Source organism: Salvelinus namaycush, chromosome 27, assembly GCF_016432855.1.
Source record: "Salvelinus namaycush isolate Seneca chromosome 27, SaNama_1.0, whole genome shotgun sequence".
Lineage (NCBI taxonomy): Eukaryota > Metazoa > Chordata > Actinopteri > Salmoniformes > Salmonidae > Salvelinus > Salvelinus namaycush.
Window position 1 is genome coordinate 29765680 of NC_052333.1, and position 18552 is coordinate 29784231.

At 41.6% G+C, this 18552-nt stretch overlaps 1 protein-coding gene across 1 annotated transcript in view; it reads left to right on the forward strand.

Moving 5' to 3' along the window:
* LOC120022784 (collagen alpha-1(XIV) chain-like) overlaps positions 1-14788 on the forward strand; it is a 62333-nt gene extending 47545 nt beyond the window's left edge. The window contains exons 28-37 of the mRNA XM_038966780.1: positions 740-835; positions 1883-1936; positions 2745-2798; positions 2926-2979; positions 3319-3390; positions 8825-8860; positions 11088-11154; positions 11373-11561; positions 11858-11935; positions 13239-14788. Coding sequence (XP_038822708.1) covers positions 740-835; positions 1883-1936; positions 2745-2798; positions 2926-2979; positions 3319-3390; positions 8825-8860; positions 11088-11154; positions 11373-11561; positions 11858-11935; positions 13239-13429 — 891 coding nt within the window. The 3' untranslated portion in view covers positions 13430-14788. The remainder of the gene's footprint in view (positions 1-739; positions 836-1882; positions 1937-2744; positions 2799-2925; positions 2980-3318; positions 3391-8824; positions 8861-11087; positions 11155-11372; positions 11562-11857; positions 11936-13238) is intronic.
* The last annotated feature ends 3764 nt before the right edge of the window (positions 14789-18552 follow it).

Genomic DNA, 18552 nt, shown 5'->3' on the forward strand with positions numbered 1-18552 from the left:
CTCTGAAAATGCCCCCTGCAAAGTTCTAATCTTTTATTCATATCTCATTCTCTCACATGCTATTCGACTCGGGATTGCATGGGTCTTGAAAGTCCCAGAAAATTGCACTGGTGGTTGAATGGTGTGTTATTACAGCATGGGAAGGTCTTTGTAATGCAGGCGCCCTCGCAGTGCGCCCATGCTGTCTTCCTACTCTCATGAATTTTATATTCATCGGAGACGCAGTGTGCCCCCATGAAAGTCAATGGCCTGCGACTGGTTGGCTCACGACAAGACTGACAGAGAGTGGCCTCACGGCTCTCTGATTTGCAGTTAAATCACAGAGTTAGCCTAAAGCCCCCTCAGCCGCCAAGAGCTGGGTCAGATAATGTATAAAGGATGAAGACAGTTGTATGGAATAAAAGATTTATGAACATATTGCTCGCCCTCCATGAAACCTCGCACAGCACACTATTGATATTCATGTCGTCAACTTTTGAAAGCCTTAGATTGCAGTTCCGGTGTTATAGTCTTATATGTCATTAAAACATGTTTATAGTACTATATTACTAGCTAGCAGTTCAACATTCACAAATTGGTATATTGTTGTTGTTTAAAATTGTACTTTCATACTACATAGAGGTAATGGCTGTAGGAAATAGGGGATTTATCTAGATCTGTAGTAAAATAGATCACTTTATCTCTTTGTTAACTATATTCAAATCTATTTTATCAATGTGTTCTTCTGTCTCTATGACAGGGGCCGATAGGTCCAGTTGGGGACGCTGGTACTCCTGGGCTGCAGGGGCCTCCTGGCCCCCAGGGCCCCAGCGGCCGCACCATCATGGGCCCCCCGGTAAGACACACACACACATGCACATACACACGCTCACACACACCATCTAATACTGCACATATTAGAGGAGTCTAGTTTCCCGACATACATAACACAGCAACAGTACCAGATTCACCTAGGCCTGCTATAAAGTCCACCTTGTAAAAGCTGTTGTAATACTCAGAGGTCGATTCTTTCTCTCTCAAGGACTGATGTTGAACATAAGCCATAAAGGAGGAAGGATGTATCGTAATCTAATAGACTTAACTTTACTAAGGCAATGTTTAAGCCAACCTATGTGTTGAGGAAAAACTCGTTCAAGGAATCAGGAGAACTCCTTTATCAGCAATAAGAAGTTTATTCAAGTAATTGCAAGGAAGATCACCCTCTCAGGATGAACCCGGAGAGGATCTTGATTATTTACAAGTCACTCAGTCTTTATATACTCCACCTACACAAAGAGCTGCTTAACCCCGAACAAGAGGGAAGTTTACAAAAGAGCTAAGGGTCATTAGCTCTACTCCCTTTAAACGTTCAAACAAACAAAAGCAGGTTCTAACCGGTTCTCACAGCCGATGTGTCTAAGATAGGGGAATGATCAGATCTTTAGAGCCTAAACAGACAGGCAAATAATTCAACCTGGATGGCTTGTACAGATAATGAACGAGTAACAAATCACTCCTTTGTAGGGTGTACGAAGAGGTTACTGGTCAGCTGTGGAGGATTACCAGTGACTGTAACAAAACCATTTTTCACCCACAAAAGCATTAGAATGTAATAAATAACTTTTGCTCCAACACATGGTACATTTTTCTCTCTGGTATAACATACACACGTTCTATATCGATGACATGATCTGTTTGTTGTTAATTCAGTATTATGGTGACAGTTAGTAAGGGTTATTAAGGGTTATTAAGGTACAGCTACTGTAAGAGCTTGTGAAACAAATGGCATTTGTAATTAGAACGCAGATGGTGACCAGATAGTGACGACCCCAACTTATGAAATAGCCTCCAAATAAGCTTGCTATTTGCTGTTGATATCTATTGTTGTTTTTTCACACTTCAGGGTGGTCCAGGAGAGAGAGGTGAGAAGGGTGCAGCTGGCGCTCCAGGAATACAGGTAAAGACCACCATTCACTTCCTGCCCTTTCAGACACACTTTCCCTCATCACAAAATGGCACTCAGTCTTCAAATGACATTCAAATGACACCATTGCACCAAAGGGAGATCTTTGAATGTCATATTTAATTTCTATCTCTGTAAGGTAGCTGTTAATAGGAACAAGTCATTCTGAGTTCTGGTGAGAGAGTTTTGTGTGAAGGGCTACTGCTCCCCTTTGGTTTATGTTATGTCGGATTTGCATAGGTAGCAAAAGGAGAAGGTAGAAGTTGGTCTTAACCACTGATAACGGGTCAGCTGTCTTCCCATCCCATTGATGGTAAATCTGAGCATTAGCGGATGGGGCAATCTGATCCTAGATCTGTGGTTATGGGCAGCGCCTGCCTGGACCGTAACAATACATTTTTACAGAACAACAATAGCTATTTCCCCTCTGTTGTAATGATTCATGTCTAAGATGCCATGAACTTTCATTATAATCAATCTCTGAGCTCAGCCAATTAAGTTGGATCCTGTAAATAACTGTAGAGGTTGGGAGATGTGTGTTTTTGTTTGTAATAGGCTTTGAGCCATGCCATTGGCATTCAGTACCCGTTGTGTCTGAGTGAGGGAATTTGGCTTTGACGGCTATGAAGGTCATGCAAGAGACTGTGTATTACAAACAGCTCAGGCCTCACAACATTAATTATCTGTAATGAGTTAGGATAATGGTCCAACCAACTGAGCCCGTCAATACAAATGTATTCATGCTGACACCCTTAACAGGCCTTTCTGTTTTCACATGCTCTCTCTCTCTCTACGGTTGCAGGGCATTCCTGGATCTCCTGGGTCACCAGGTCGAGAGGGACAAACAGGAACACGGGTAAGGTGTTGTTTGTCAGTTTAATCCAAAGGAATAGATTTATGTGTATATAAAGTCATGGTATAGGACCTGGCGTAACAGCACAGTCTCATAGGTATGTATTTGTACATGTAACCCCTTTCCACAGGGACTGCCTGGTAAAGATGGACCCCAGGGGCGAACAGGACCTACAGGGACTATGGTAAATCAGATTGTGTGTGGATGGAGTATCAGGGACTGATGAATGAACTTGATTGAATTGAATTGAATTATAAAATACATTCATTCTGTAACTTTGAATTGTAAAATGTGATCTGCAACTTACAATACTTTCTGGTCAACAGTACTGTCCCTGTAGGTTACTTGTTTGTGCTTCTTGGCGAATGTAACAGTTTATTGTTTTGTTTCTTGGACAAATGTTTTTGTAGTACCTCAAGTTACCACTTGGAAAACGAAAGTTACAAATTGGAACTTTGAGTGATTGCTTAATCAGTGAGGTGGCAATTTGTTTGTTTGTGTTTTTCTCCTCCTTCACCCACAGGGCACTCCAGGAGCTCCCGGCTCACCAGGGTCAAGTGGACCTCCAGGGTCACTGGGAGACCAAGGACCTCCTGTGAGTCATCTGACCTCTCTATGTCCATGCATGTTACTACTTAAGGAGCTGAACCTCTAGCTAAGGAAATACCCAGCGAGCAGAAATGATGAAATTACATCATTACAACCAGATACGTCAGCATGATGTCATTTCAAACGGTTTTGCCCGTTGTGTGTAGTATTCGGGAGGTAGGTTTTGGGAGACAGCAAAGTCATATATGAATATATTGTACATAGTCCTACAGTACAGTATATATATCATAATTAGGACTTAGTTGTTCCTGACTGCCTGACTTGACCAATAAAAGTTACAAACTATAACAAGCGCCAGGCATTATTCTAGGGCAGGTCACATGGTCAGGAATATGTCATATTTCTATGTATGTATAAAGACCTGGGAGAGAGGATAACAGTTCAAAGGGGATATTCGGAGGCAGATAAATAATTTAAGGAACTATATATACATCTCGTTCTACATCAAGAAAATCTAACATTGTAAGGGGAAGCTATGTCAAAGATGCACTGTATTTTATGTTCGCCAGGCTTGAAAAAGGACTTTGCTAAACTAATAGACACTCAAAGTCCACCAACTTCATTCTAAAGCTGTCTGTGTGTGATGCTGAAATGCAAACAGGATTATGTCTGCCTGCTTGCTTTTTGGGATCGACACGCCTGTTGTCTATCTGGTGGACAGAGGTGTGATAGACAGAGATGCCGGAAGCCAAGGAGTCTTCAGGAGATTGTTTTAAATGTAGGGGATTCAAATAGTGGATGTCTTGACGTGTCAGGACACAACAGGACCATTGTCCCTGAACGTCTCTGAGAACATTGTCCACACCATTTTTCTACCTGTAATTGAAGCTAGTTAATGTTTTCTAAATGTTACTTTAACATTGATGTGACGTTGTATATACAGGTAACTGCCAAAATCAAGGAAACACTTGAGTTAATGAGGGATACAAAGTATATTGATAGCAGGTGCTTCCACACAGGCGTGGTTCCTGAGTTAATTAAGCAATTATTATCCATTATGCTTAGGGTCATCACAGGAGGTTGGTGGCACCTTAATTGGGGAGGACGGGCTCGTGGTAATGGCTGGATCGGAATAGGTGGAATGGTATCAAATCCATCAAAAACATGATTTCCTTGTGTTTGATGCCGTTCCATTTGCTCCGTTCCAGACATTATTATGAGCCGTTCTCCCCTCAGCAGCCTCCACTGAGGGTCATGTATTTGGTGTGTGGGTGTGTGTGTGTATGTGTGAGTCAGTCCCCAGATCTCCAAAAGAGTTCCAGACTAGTAATGCACATGTTGACTCATAACCCGCAGTCCCCGCGATTACATCAACGGGGCGGACATGTTTAGGGTCATTAAATATTGTGTGGCTGAAGGGCAGGTTGAACAAAGAGAAACAATACCTTAAAAAATCCATAAATGTAGAATTCTTGTGCAATTTATACAGGCTACATTGAGTTTTTTTCTTTCATTCATTTAGACTATCTGGTATTAGTGCACAAGCCTAAGCTTTAGGGTTTAACTGTACATGTGTCAAATAGCCGGCATAAAAAAAAATCATATTTTGCACAGAAAATCTTTCCCGATTTTTATTTTGCGTTATTGTATTTTCTCCCCGGTCTTTGCTCCGTGAAAGATGACAGAGCGAACTTTACCGATGTCAACTAGATTGAAGCATTCATTCTATCAATCTGATACATTATTCGGTTGAGCATGGGTTTATTTAGTCTTCTAGGGAAACATATAAAGACAAAAGAGAAGCTACATGTATCTAATTATAGACAAGTTGATTAACAAATAGGCTACTAAAATGTTGGCAATTTTAAGCAGAATCATACAGTTGAAGTCGGAAGTTTACATACACTTAGGTTGGAGTCATTAAAACTCATTTGTCAACCACTCCACAAATGTCTTGTTAACGAACTATAGTTTTGGCAAGTCGGTTAGGACATCTACTTTGTGCATGACACAAGTCATTTTTCCAACAATTGTTTACAGACAGATTATTTCACTCTATCACATTTCCAGTGGGTCAGAAGTTTACATACACTAAGTTGACTGTGCCTTTAAACAGCTTGGTAAATTCCAGAAAATTATGTCATGGCTTTAAAAGCTTCTGATAGGCTAATTGACATCATTTGAGTCAATTGGAGGTGTACCTGTGGATGTATTTAAAGGCATACCTTCAAACTCAGTGCCTCTTTGCTTGACATCATGGGAAAATCAAAAGAAATCAGCCAAGACCTCAGAAAAAAAATGGTAGACCTCCACAAGTCTGGTTCATCCTTGGGAGCAATTTCCAAACGCCTGAAGGTACCAGGTTCATCTGTACAAACAATAGTACGCAAGTATAAACACCATGGGAGCACGCAGCCGTCATACCGCTCAGGAAGGAGACGCGTTCTATCTCCTAGAGATGAATGTACTTTGGTGCGAAAAGTGCAAATCAATCCCAGAACAACAGCAAAGGAACTTGTGAAGATGCTGGATGAAACAGGTCCAAAATTATCTATATCCACAGTAAAACGAGTCCTATATCGACATAACCTGAAAGGCCGCTCAGCAAGGAAGAAGCCACTGCTCCAAAATCGCCATATTAAAGCCAGACTACAGTTTGCAACTGCACATGGGGACAAAGATCGTACTTTTTTGGAGAAATGTTCTCTGGTCTGATGAAACAAAAATAGAACTGTTTGGCCATAATAACCATCGTTATGTTTGGAGGAAAAAGGGGGAGGCTTGCAAGCCGAAGAACACCATCCCAACCGTGAAGCACGGGGGTGGCAGCATCATGTTGTGTGGGTGCTTTGCTGCAGGAGGGACTGGTGCACTTCAGAAAATAGATGGCATCATGAAGCAGGAAAATTATGTGGATATATTGAAGCAACATCTCAAGACATCAGTCAGGAAGTTAAAGCTTTGTCGCAAATGGGTCTTCCAAATGGACAATGACCCCAAGCATACTTCCAAAATTGTGGCAAAATGGCTTAAGGACAACAAAGTTAAGGTATTGGAGTGGCCATCAAAGCCATGACCTCAATCCCATCGAAAATTTGTGGGCAGAACTGAAAAAGCGTGTGCGAGCGAGGAGGTCTACTAACCTGACTCAATTCCACCAGCTCTGTCAGGAGGAATGGGCCAAAATTCACCCAACGTATTGTGGGAAGCTTGTGGAAGGCTACCCGAAACGTTTGACCCAAGTTAAACAATTTCAAGGCAATGCTACCAAATACTAATTGAGAGTATGTAAACTTCTGACCCACTGGGAATGTGATGAAAGAAATAAAAGCTGAAATAAATCATTCTCTCTACTATTATTCTGAAATTTCACATTCTTAAAATAAAGTGGTAATCCTAACTGACCTAAGACAGGGAATTTTTACTAGGATTAAATGTCATGAATTGAGTTTAAATGTATTTGGCTAAGGTGTAGTATGTAAACTTCCGACTTCAACTGTATCTAAATCAGGCAACAACAACAACAAAAAATGCACCCACTGTAAAAAAAAAAATCATTATGTCATCATTGACTGTAGCGCAGATTCTATATTTGGTTAGGATTGAGTGGGTCACATTTTTTATTTTGAACCTTTATTTAACTAGGCAAGTCAGCTAAGAACAAATTCTTATTTACAATAACGGCCTAGGAACAGTGGGTTAACTGCCTTTTTCAGGTGCAGAACGACAGATTTTTACCGTGTCAGCTCGGGCCCAACGCTCTAACTACTAGGCTACCTGCCGCCCCAATGGGTGGTTGCGGATGGGTTATTAGCAATTGCGAGCGGGTGTGGGTGAACAAACAGCTGACCCGCACCACTATTCCAGACACATGTAGAATCTATGCTTGTACAATCTATGCATCCTGTATATTCTGCCGGCTCGTGGTGGCCCAACGGTTTATGTTGGTGTTTCCTTTATTTCGGCTGTTAACTGTATGTTGTCGTTGTCTATTTCAACATTGTTGCCAGAAAAACAGACTTTTGTGTCACTGAATGGCCTGTCTTTTCTTTAGAAAATCGGAGGTTAACCTAACACTATCATGACTATGGAACAGAATATGTTTGTGGCGGTTTAAGTAAACCTTTAACAAATTGCCTTACAATGTCATGACAATATGCAATATGCATTTTAAGCTACATTGGTGGCTTGCAAGGCACTAACGTATTTATATTTTTTATTTGTATTTTTTTCACCTTTATTTAACCAGGAAGAAACCCATTGTGACACGTCGTCTATTTTGCAAGGGGAGACCTGGCCAAGAAAGCAGCAGCAGTCAATACAACATTTTAACATACCAATACAAACACACAACAACACGTCATTAGGTGCTCATCCGGCCTGGAGGAAACATTTACACTCCTCAACAGAGTTTTGGGCCAGAGTTTTACACCCACTAAGGGGCACTAGTATATCTAGGTGAAGCATATTTTGCAGACTTCCATGCCTCAGGTGTACAATCGGAATGGCAGTCTTGCTTAACTCGGCAATGGCCCTGGGGACTTTTAGTAGCAACCATCTAGTAGACCGCGTCTCGGAACTGCTGGTGGTGATGGTGAAGGAGAGCAGGCTACCCAGAAGGGCTTTGTAGATGAACAAATACAAATGTAGCTGTCTGCGTATGTAAAGCGATGTCTAGCCCTCCATTTGATATAAGGTGCACTGGTGGGTGAGTGACTTGGCATTTGTAACATAACGCAAAGATGCATGATAAACAGAGTCCAGTCTCTTTAACACAGAACAGGCTGCATGCATATACAATATGTCACCATAATCAATTACAGAAAGAAAAGTGGCTTGAACAAGCTTCTTTCTGGCCTCAAATGGGAAGCAAGCCTTGTTACAAGAATAAGAACCCAATTTGAGTTTAAACTTCCTCACAATTATTATCTACGTGAACTTTGTAGGACAGCTTATCGTCCAACCAAAGATCAAGGTATTTGTAGGATGACACCTTTTTAATTGGTGTGCCCCAGATGTCAAAATGCTAACATTCTCTGGCTGAGAGCCCATACAAGGTTAGCAGTAATTACATACTCTTGCCTACTATGTAATTACGATGTAATTACTGGTACTGCATCGTTATTATTTGTCATTATATGACCTTTGCAGATAAATGGTTATGACAGGGTTCAAATAATGACGCTAGCTTGCTTAAGGTAGCTTCTAGCTTACTGAAGGTAGCGTCTGTTCATTGTGCAGTGCTTTTTCCTAAGAAGAGTTTTTCATACCTGTCATCCAGATTGTCTTTCAGTCTTTCTTGTAATTCTGTTAACCTTTCCAAATTGGTTTTACTTCTCTGGGGAAAATGTCTACTTCTTGATGCAAGTTCTTGAAAGGAAAAAGATGGCAAAGAAAATGGACAACTCAAAAAAATGTGTACAGTAAATGTACTTCATTGTTTTCTGTCCATTGTCATTCTGCCTCTTGTTCTGTTGCAGGGTTCCGCTGGAAACAAAGGAGAGAAGGGAGAAAGAGTAAGTCATAGAGATAACAAGCATATTGGTAATTTATGTAATACTTCATATACATTGCTTTGGCAACAGTGGCAACCACCTATTCATGCCAGTAAAGCATTTATTAAATTCAATTGAATTGAGATATATTATGATACTTATCTTGTTCTGTATAATATACAGTATACTATATATGCAAATGTATGTGGACACCCCTTCAAATGAGTGGATTCAGCCATTTCAGCCACACTCGTTGCTGATAGGTGTATAAAATCGAGCACACAGCCATGCAATCTCCTTAGACTAACATTGTCAGTAGAATGGCCTCACTGAAGAGCTCAGTGACTTTCAATGTGGCACCTTTCCAACAAGTCAGTTCGTCAAATTTATGCCCTGCTAAAGCTGCCCCAGTCAACTGTGAAGTGCAAACGTCTAGCAGCAACAACAGCTCAGCCACGAAGTGGTAGACCACACAGGCTCACAGAATGGGACCGCCGAGTACTGAAGCGCATAGTGCTTAAAAATCGTCTGTCCTTGGTTGCAACACTCACTACTGAGTTCCAAACTGCCTCTGGAAGCAACGTCAGCACAATAAATGTTCGTTGGGAGCTTCATGAAATGGGTTTCCATGGCAGAGCAGCCACACACAAGCCTAAAGCTCGCGGCCATTGGACTCTGGAGCAGTGGAAATGCGTTCTCTAGAGTGATGAATCACACTTCACCATCTGGCAGTCCAACAGGCAAATCTGGTACCTGCCCGAATGCATAGTGCCAACTGTAAAGTTTGGTGGAGGAATAATGGTCTGGGACTGTTTTTCATGGTTCAGGCTAGGCCCCTTAGTTCCAGTGAAGGGAAACTTCAGCATACATTAACACTCTAGACAACATTCTTTGCTTCCAACTTTGTGGCAACAGTTCCTGTTTCAGCATGACAATGCCCTTGTGCACAAAGCGAGGTCCATATAGAAATGGTTTGTCGAGATCGGTGTGGAAGAACTTGACTGGCTTGCACAGAGCCCTGACCTCAACCCCATCGAACACCTTTGGGATGAAACTCTGAATGCTTGGCTATGAACTGACATTTACTCCTGAGGTGCTGACCTGTTGCACCCTCTACAACCACTGTGATTATTGTTATTATTTGACCCTGCTGGTCATATATGAACGTTTGAACATCTTGGCCATGTACTGTTTTAATCTCAACCCGGCACAGCCAGAAGAGGACTGGCCACCCCTCAGAGCCAAGTTCCTCTCTAGGTTTCTTCCTAGGTTCCTGCCTTTCTAGGGAGTTTTTCCTGGCCACCGTGCTTCCACATATGCATTGTTTGCTGTTTGGGTTTTAGGCTGGGTTTCTGTATAGCACTTTGTGACATCGTCTGATGTAAAAAGGGCTTTATAAATACATTTGATTGAAATGGAATGCCGACTGCGAGCCAGGCCAAAACGCACAACATCAGTGCCCGACCTCACTAATGCTCTTGTGGCTGAATGGAAGCAAGTCCCCGCAGCAATGTTCCAACATCTAGTGGAAAGCCTTCCCAGAAGAGTAGAGGCTGTTATAGCAGCAAAGGGGGGACCAACTCCATATTAATGCCCAAGATTTTGGAATGCGATGTTCAACAAGCAGGTGTCCATATACTTTTGGTCATGTAGTGTAATTCTGTGAAGTATGTGTTCGATGCTTAACATCAATGTTCAAGATAAATAATGCCCTCCTTTCAAGTAATTGCTGCTCCTCAGCTTGGCGGTATACAGTAGGTGTTCTCTGACAGCCTGACAGTATACAATTACCATTACAACAAGTTTTCTGAAGAGCAATATCACACAGTGTACTGCACCCAGAACACATTTTGTAGAAGACCTATTCATGCATACTTTATAAGCTAAAGCTTTAGAGCTGTGTTACTCAACTGTAGAAATGATTTTCTACTTTACAGCAGTTATATTTTTAAAGAGCTATCTTTCTAGTGTTAAGTACTTTATGGATTGGTTTCGCCCATAACAGGGAACAGCGAATGGGTAATAAGGTTTTTAGACAAGGCTCAAAAAGCAACATCTATGCTTGTCAACAACAGCCATGTTTTCCAATCGAAAGAGTTGATGCCAAATTAACGGCTGGCAGGCTTTCTACCCAAGTAATGGTGGAGGAAATGTCACCTGTGGGATCGATGAAACAGGTTGGACACATCAAACACACAGTGTTATCTGTAGCCATGGTCTTGGTGTCACCATGTGTTTATGCCTCCAGGGTGACCTGCAATCCCAGGCATCGGTCCAAGCAATCGCCCGGCAGGTCTGTGAGCAGCTGATACAGAGTGAGTATTTTTTTTATCCTGCATCTGACCCTCTTCCTGTGCGGGTTTGTGTATATGGATGTGGGTTTGCACAGGTCTTGTGTCTTTGAGTGTAATTGTATTCTATAGAAGGGGTGTACAGTTTGAAAAAAGGAGTGTTGTCTATGAAGGTGTAAATGTATTTTGCCATTGGCATCCATTCATGCGCCACTGACCTCAGTCTGACGTCTGTCCCACAGGTCACATGGCTCGCTACAGCTCCATCCTCAACCACATCCCCAGTGCACCCGTTTCGGTCCGCACCATTCCTGGACCCCCAGGAGAGCCCGGGCGGCAGGGCGGCCAAGGACCACAGGGAGAGCAGGGACCCGCGGGCAGACCAGGGTTCCCCGGGTCCAACGGAGAGAATGGACAACCAGGAGCCAGAGGTACTGAATAGAGAAGACTCAGATTTAACTCAAGCTATCGAGTAAAGATATAGTCATGTAGCCTGTGCCATAAGCTTGTGAGAGAAGATATTACAGTAAATGATACCGGCAGGTAATGTAAGAAAACATCACTAATATAATCAGAAAGAGGATTACGTATTAGGCTAGATCTACAATATTGGACATGACACTTGTAGTGCTGAAGGTGATATAATATGGAAAGGAGACAAGCATGCCCACTTCTCTGAATTTTGTCACGGTGTGTGTCCCCTCTGTTTCTGTCTCTGTCTGTCCAGGTTTGTCAGGAGAGAAGGGTGACAAGGGAAGCCCAGGTGTAGGAGTCCAGGGTCCCAGAGGCCCCGTAGGACCCCCAGGTAACCAAAGCAATGCCTGGTGAAAAACACCCCAAAAAACTAAAAACTGCACATTTCCAACTTACATTTTTCTCCAGGGACTTCCTTTGCCACCGAGCCTCTGCAGAGGAAATCAACATCTGTTAAGGGGGTGGATTAGAAAATGGGAAGTCATCCAATCTGTTTTTTGATAAAGCGTCTCCCTCTTGATTCAAGGGGAGAATATGACACGAAGAGGGTAGCCCAAGTTGGATTTAATTTACTTTTGTTTGTTGTTTTGTTGTTTTTCATTAAGCTGCCCCTACTGGTTTAATTAAACATTATTAGGGGGCATAGCTTTTGACTCCTTTATTGATTGTAGTCTAGCTGACGCAGTGTGTTGATTAAACTCCTGGAGTGGTTGCCAGGTTGGTCTACATGAGAGAACTCGGAGCGCTACTGGGAGAACACGTAGGTGTCTGGCATGCGCGAGATCATTGCCTCCAAGGATATTTGAAAAAGGATATTCATAGCCTTTGCATTTCCTGATGGAGACAGCTCAGTGATAATAGCATTTTGGGTCTGATGAAAAGGCACAAAAGCTTATGCTTATTGGTACTGACTGCTGGGTAATGATAAATGTGCTGATTCTCTTCCTTTTGTGGAGAGATGTTTGGTCTAATTATGGACTCTAGCTAGTTTTCTATTTCAAAGCACACTACTAGATTTGAAGAGATAGTTCACCCAAATTACAAGTTGACGTATTCGTTTCCTTACCCTGTAAGTCTATGGATAAGGTATGACAGCAATTCATGCTTTGGTTTAGTTTCCTTGGCACTGTTTGCACATGGTAATGTTTTATCATTTTTGGGCACCAATTCAATTCATGGGACCAATAGTAGCATTTTTCACACATTATGTTCAAAACATCTACAAGTGATTTTGTTGAGCTTTACAATAATGGGATTTGCGCCACAAATGCTAAAACGTTAGCATGTGGAAACAGTGCCAGGGAAACTAAACCAAAGCATGGATTGCTGTCATAACTTCTATATAGACTGCATACAGGGTAAGGAAACCAATGTGTCATTTTGTAATTTGGGTGAACTATCCCTTTAACTTCATGAATTCTACCTCAATATGCAGTGTTCTTAGTCACAATGAAGACAATAATAATGCCATCATGTTTTATTTGTTTTGCCATAATGTTTCATATAATGATTTAACTTCGGGAATTTAGCTCAAAGTTAAAATCTTAATTGTTAATTGAAAATGTATTTGTTGTATCAAAACACACTCCCCCCACTTCTCCGCCCTCTCATCACTCCTTTTCGTTCTCCTCCAGGACCAACGGGTCAGGGGCGGACAGGTAGCCAGGGTCCATCTGGTCGGCCGGGGAACCCTGGAACTCCTGGGCGGCCGGGTATCCCTGGACCAGTGGGGTCGGCTGGACCTCCTGGATACTGTGACCAGAACTCTTGCGTGGGCTACAACGTAGGAGGTAATTATGACACTCATCCTCCCCTACCACTGTAAACACACCAAAACACCACAAGGCAACATGAGATTTTTATAATATCAAAGTCCGATACATTAGATCTAATTGTTTAGCCATAGTGAACTCCATTGGCATTCCCATCAGCTTGTTGTGTAGATAACCTTTACCTGAGAATGCACTCTCTGAGAATGGGTTTCCATGTCTGTATATCTGACCTATTGTATCATACCCTGCCAATCAATCACCAACTCATTTAATCCAATAAAAGCTCTTTGAAAGGGAGACCTGAGCAAAGAGGTCTCATTGGGTTAAATCCGCCAGGGGGTTGACCCGAATCACACCCTTATCCACACTGTATTTCAAGGTGATGCTAAGACAACATGACCTATCTGACCTATCTTGAAAAGGAAGTTATCAGAATCGCCTACACTATAGTATGACTAACTTAACAGTTAACCAAGTTTAGTTTGGTTGCCCATACTGAAATATATTTAAGCAATTGGCATTTGTTTTCTGATTTACTTTATGCATAATAGACTTTGAATTCTAATGTATTGAGACCCACTTGATTAACCTCAGGACTGAACCTCATTAAAATAAATGAGTGGGAGCTCTTTATTCTCTGTTTACGACAGCTCAGGAAAATAATGAGCCCATTCTATTATCTGATGGTTTACAGTAAGATGGCCGTGAGCATATGGCTTATTTATGAATCCATTAGTTCCTGTTGCCTTTTAAGCCTTGAAATACAAAATGTAACCAAGATGCAGAATTCAGCTTGGAAACAATGACTTACAATGTGGTGAATTCATATAATGGTACCTGAGAATATTTTTTTCAATGTTGCCATCTCAGTATCCCAGTATTTTAGCTTGTGGAATTGAATTTAAACAAGCCTGCTTGGTTAAACGTCTATAGACCCTACAGATATCTGTGAATGCTTGTGACATGTACAATATAGTTATTCCGACAAAATATCTATAAACTCTCAAAGTCTTATCACGATAAGTCATGTTTCAGTATTTGCATGAACAGACCACACTATTGCATCAAGTTTGGTTACATTGTTTCAAAAAGAAAATTCTGCATCTTTAAAGTCATGTGATCATGATTTATTCAACAATAGTTTGTCATCTAATACACATGGTTATTGTGAGTGTGGATACAATCTATAGCGCCCGAACTGTAAATGCATGTGTGCATGGACACCCATCAATGACGTCTTTCTCTATCGGCCATTTTCTCTGAGGAAAAGGCATTACGGTGAGCACACTGTATGGCTCGAAAGGCCTGCGGTGTTCTCCATGCACTCCACAGTGTGAGTAATACCAGCATGGTGACTTTATGATTTTGTCTCATCTGTCTGACCTGTGGTATGTGTGTGTGTCTCCCTCTCTCTCTCCTTCTGTCATCCCTCTCTCTCTCTCTCGCTACTTTCTTACTCAAGTCCAACAGTATGGGTAGTGAGCAGCGTTCAAAAGGGTTGTAGTGAAGGTGTTAGGGTAGACAGGCTTGTCCCTTGGCCCTACCCCCTCGCTATATCACTGTCAGCAATGACTACTGCCTTGTTTCCTATAAAGCTGTCCCTCTCTTTGTAGAAACACATTCTGCCTGACACAAAAACTAATTTAGCCAAAAATGCATTTTTTTTTTTATCTCACCCCATATAAACTAATATATACAGTTGAAGTTGGAAGTTTACATACACCTTAGCCAAATACATTCAAACTCAGTTTTTCACAATTCCTGACATTTAATCCTAATCCTGGGTTAGTTAGGTTCACCACTTTATATTAAGAATGTGAAATGTCAGAATAATACTATAGAGAATTGTTTATTTCAGTTTTTATTTTTTTCATCACCTTCACAGTGGGTCAGAAGTTTACATACACTCAATTAGTATTTGGTAGCATTGCCTTTTAAATTGTTTAACTTGAGTCAAACATTTCAGGTAGACAAGCTTCCCACAATAAATTGGGTGAAATTTGGCCCATTCCTCCTGACAGAGCTGGTGTAACTGAGTCAGGTTTGTAGGCCTCCTTGCTCGCACACGCTTTTTCAGTTCTGCCCATAAATTTTCTATAGCATTGAGGTCAGGGCTTTGTGATGTCCACTCCAATACCTTGACTTTGTTGTCCTTAAGCCATTTTGCCACAACTTTGGAAGTATGCTTGGGGTCATTGTTCATTTGAAAGACCCATTTGCGACCAAGCTTTAACTTCCTGACTGATGTCTTGAGATGTTGCTTCAATATATCCACATCATTTTCCTGCCTCATGTTGCCATCTATTTTATATAGGACTCGTTTTACTGTGGATATAGATACTTTTGTACCTGTTTCCTCCAGCATCTTCACAAGGTCCTTTGCTGTTGTTCTGGGATTGATTTGCACTTTTCGCACCAATGTACGTTCATCTCTAGGAGACAGAATGCGTCTCCTTCCTGAGCGGTATGACGGCTGCGTGGTCCCATGGTGATTATACTTGCGTACTATTGTTTGTACAGATGAACGTGGTACCTTCAGGCATTTGGAAATTGCACTGAGTTTGAAGGTAGGCCTTGAAATGCATCCACAGGTACACCTCCAATTGACTCAAATGGTGTCAATTAGCCTATCAGAAGCTTCTAAAGCTATTAAAGCATTTTCTGGAATTTTCCAAGCTGTTTAAAGGCACAGTCAACTTAGTGTATGTAAACTTCTGACCCACTGGAATTGTGATACAGTGAATTATAACTGAAATAATCTGTCTGTAAACAATTGTTGGAAAAATGACTTGTGTCATGCACAAAGTCACAATGTCCTAACCGATTTGCCAAAACTATACTTTGTTAACAAGAAATTTGTGGAGTGGTTGAAAAACGAGTTTTAATGACACCAACCTAAGTGTATATAAACTTCCGACTTCAACTGTATTTTATCCAAGGCTTCTGCAGGGAATGTGTACAGTTATTATATTCTATAAGGAGCCAATAGTTGAATACTGATTGTCATTTGATGCGTTATTCAGTTGAGCTGTCGCATATATTTAATAAGAGATCCACTTAGACCTCCTGTCCCTGTCAGTGTAGCTCATCCATACCCCTCTTTAGCTCTTCTGGCCGCTTTGATGTCGTCGCTAACACTGTTCCTCGTGTGTGTCTCTTCCTCCTTCCTGTCCTGTCCCGCTAACCCAATCAAAAACTAACAAACAAATGCACGCTTTGGGGGTGGCCGCGGTGGCTAAAGAGGGTGGCAACGGTGGTGACCCATCTGACCGCCGCAATCTTCCCTTAGTCCAATTGCCCCCCAACGTCTACCAGAACTATGACGAGGCGGAGGAGGAGGACCCCTATAGGTACGACGCGGGGGGCTACCCCTCCGAGTACTATCAGCCCAACTACCCGGCGCCCCGACCAGTCGAGCCCGAGGACCCAGCCCTGACCCAGGGCGACGAGGTGCTGAGGTCCCCCGGGATCCACCGCTCCTCCAGGAGCCTGGCTGAAGAGGAGGAGGAAAAGAAAGAGGAAGAGGGGCCGGAGGAGAGGAAAATGGTTGGTCCCATGAGGGAGAGCAGGCTAAGGAGAGTCTTGAGGAAGTCAGGGACACACGACTGAGGAGTTGGGACTATTCAGTTAAAGGGAGAAATATCCAAAGGGGGTTCTAAGGACTATCATTAAGTGCCTGATGTCAATGTCAAAGGGACATATGGGAGGGGAAGGGTGGAGGAGGTTGGAGGAGAGAGTGGGAGGGACCATCTTCTTCTCCTCTTCTTTCTGGAAGTGTTGTGGTTGGTGGTGTAGATAGGGTATGTGTACTGTTGGTTGTAGTGTGGTCAGATTTTTGTGTGTGTTAATCGGTTACTTCAAGAGATACAATTGTATTGTTATTTTCTTTTCGTTTTCAGCATACCACCTCTGTGCTTCATTCATCTAATTTCATGCAAATGATCAATTTCCTGGTCACGGTTTACTTCAAGTGCTTGTTTATGAGCTTAGTAAATACTGGAAGAACATAGGCCTACAGTGTAGTGTAGTATATTATAGTCTAGTGTATAGTATAGTATAATATAGTATAGTTTAGTAGTAATATTTTTGTTCAATTGTAGCTTTTATTGCTAGGATATTACTCAAGAGTGGATAGCAAGTGCTATTTGAACATTTTGAAAATAGAGTAGAATATTAACGATCTACTACTTGGTCATATTAGTAGTGAATATAACTACCTATATTGATAACTACCCAACTAACATTATAAATACACTCAATATGACCAGTTATTCTCCAGCTGTTCAAAACTTGACAATTATTATTTATTTTTATGAAATGTCCCATAATGTAATATTTGCATGTGTGTTTGTTTCACATATAATTATTCCATATCAATTTATAATGCTATTTTGTACCCACCCATGGGAAACAACATATCTACATAGATATATGCTTTCATTTCTTGACAGGGTCATTCAAGCTACCAGCCATATAGCCCAACTAATACCCCCATTGCAGTGTTACGGTACAAACATTTTGCTCTTTGTATTTTTACGATACATGTATGTCTTTAAAGGGTGTTTGAGAAGGTGCTAAACATGTAATATAACACGATTATGAGTTACACATGTGAAAAATAGATTTCTTTTTTAATGTATGTTTATTGTATTGCAAGTGTCTCGGAATATGGTCTCCAGAACGGGAGCGTTCAGCCTACAGTATTGTGATGAGTTGTTAGGCCTGTGGTCTATTCACCTTGCAGAGCTCCAGAGACTAACTATGTGGAATAGGCCACTGTAGTGTCTCTCATCAGAACATGTTTCAATCGAGGAAGTAATTTATTTTTTACTTGGTATTGATTTTTCAAACAATAAAATTGAAGTACAACCATTATTCGCGGTGGGTACTCTCAACACTGCTTCTTTGTTCATATGGATGTGTTTGTTTTCTCCTACAAGTAATAAAATGCACTTCAATTGGACCAATGGCAGAACTTCAATTACATGATCAGTTATAAGACGTTTCATTACTAAAGGACCCACACAGATGGCAACCCCAAAGCAATGTGTACTCACACAGATGGCAACCCCAAAGCAATGTGTACTTGCTACAGCTGAGAGTCTTCTAAATGACATCTGTAATCCTTGTTGTGGTTCTCTCAGCTATCGGCACTTGAAAAGGGATGCACTCACAC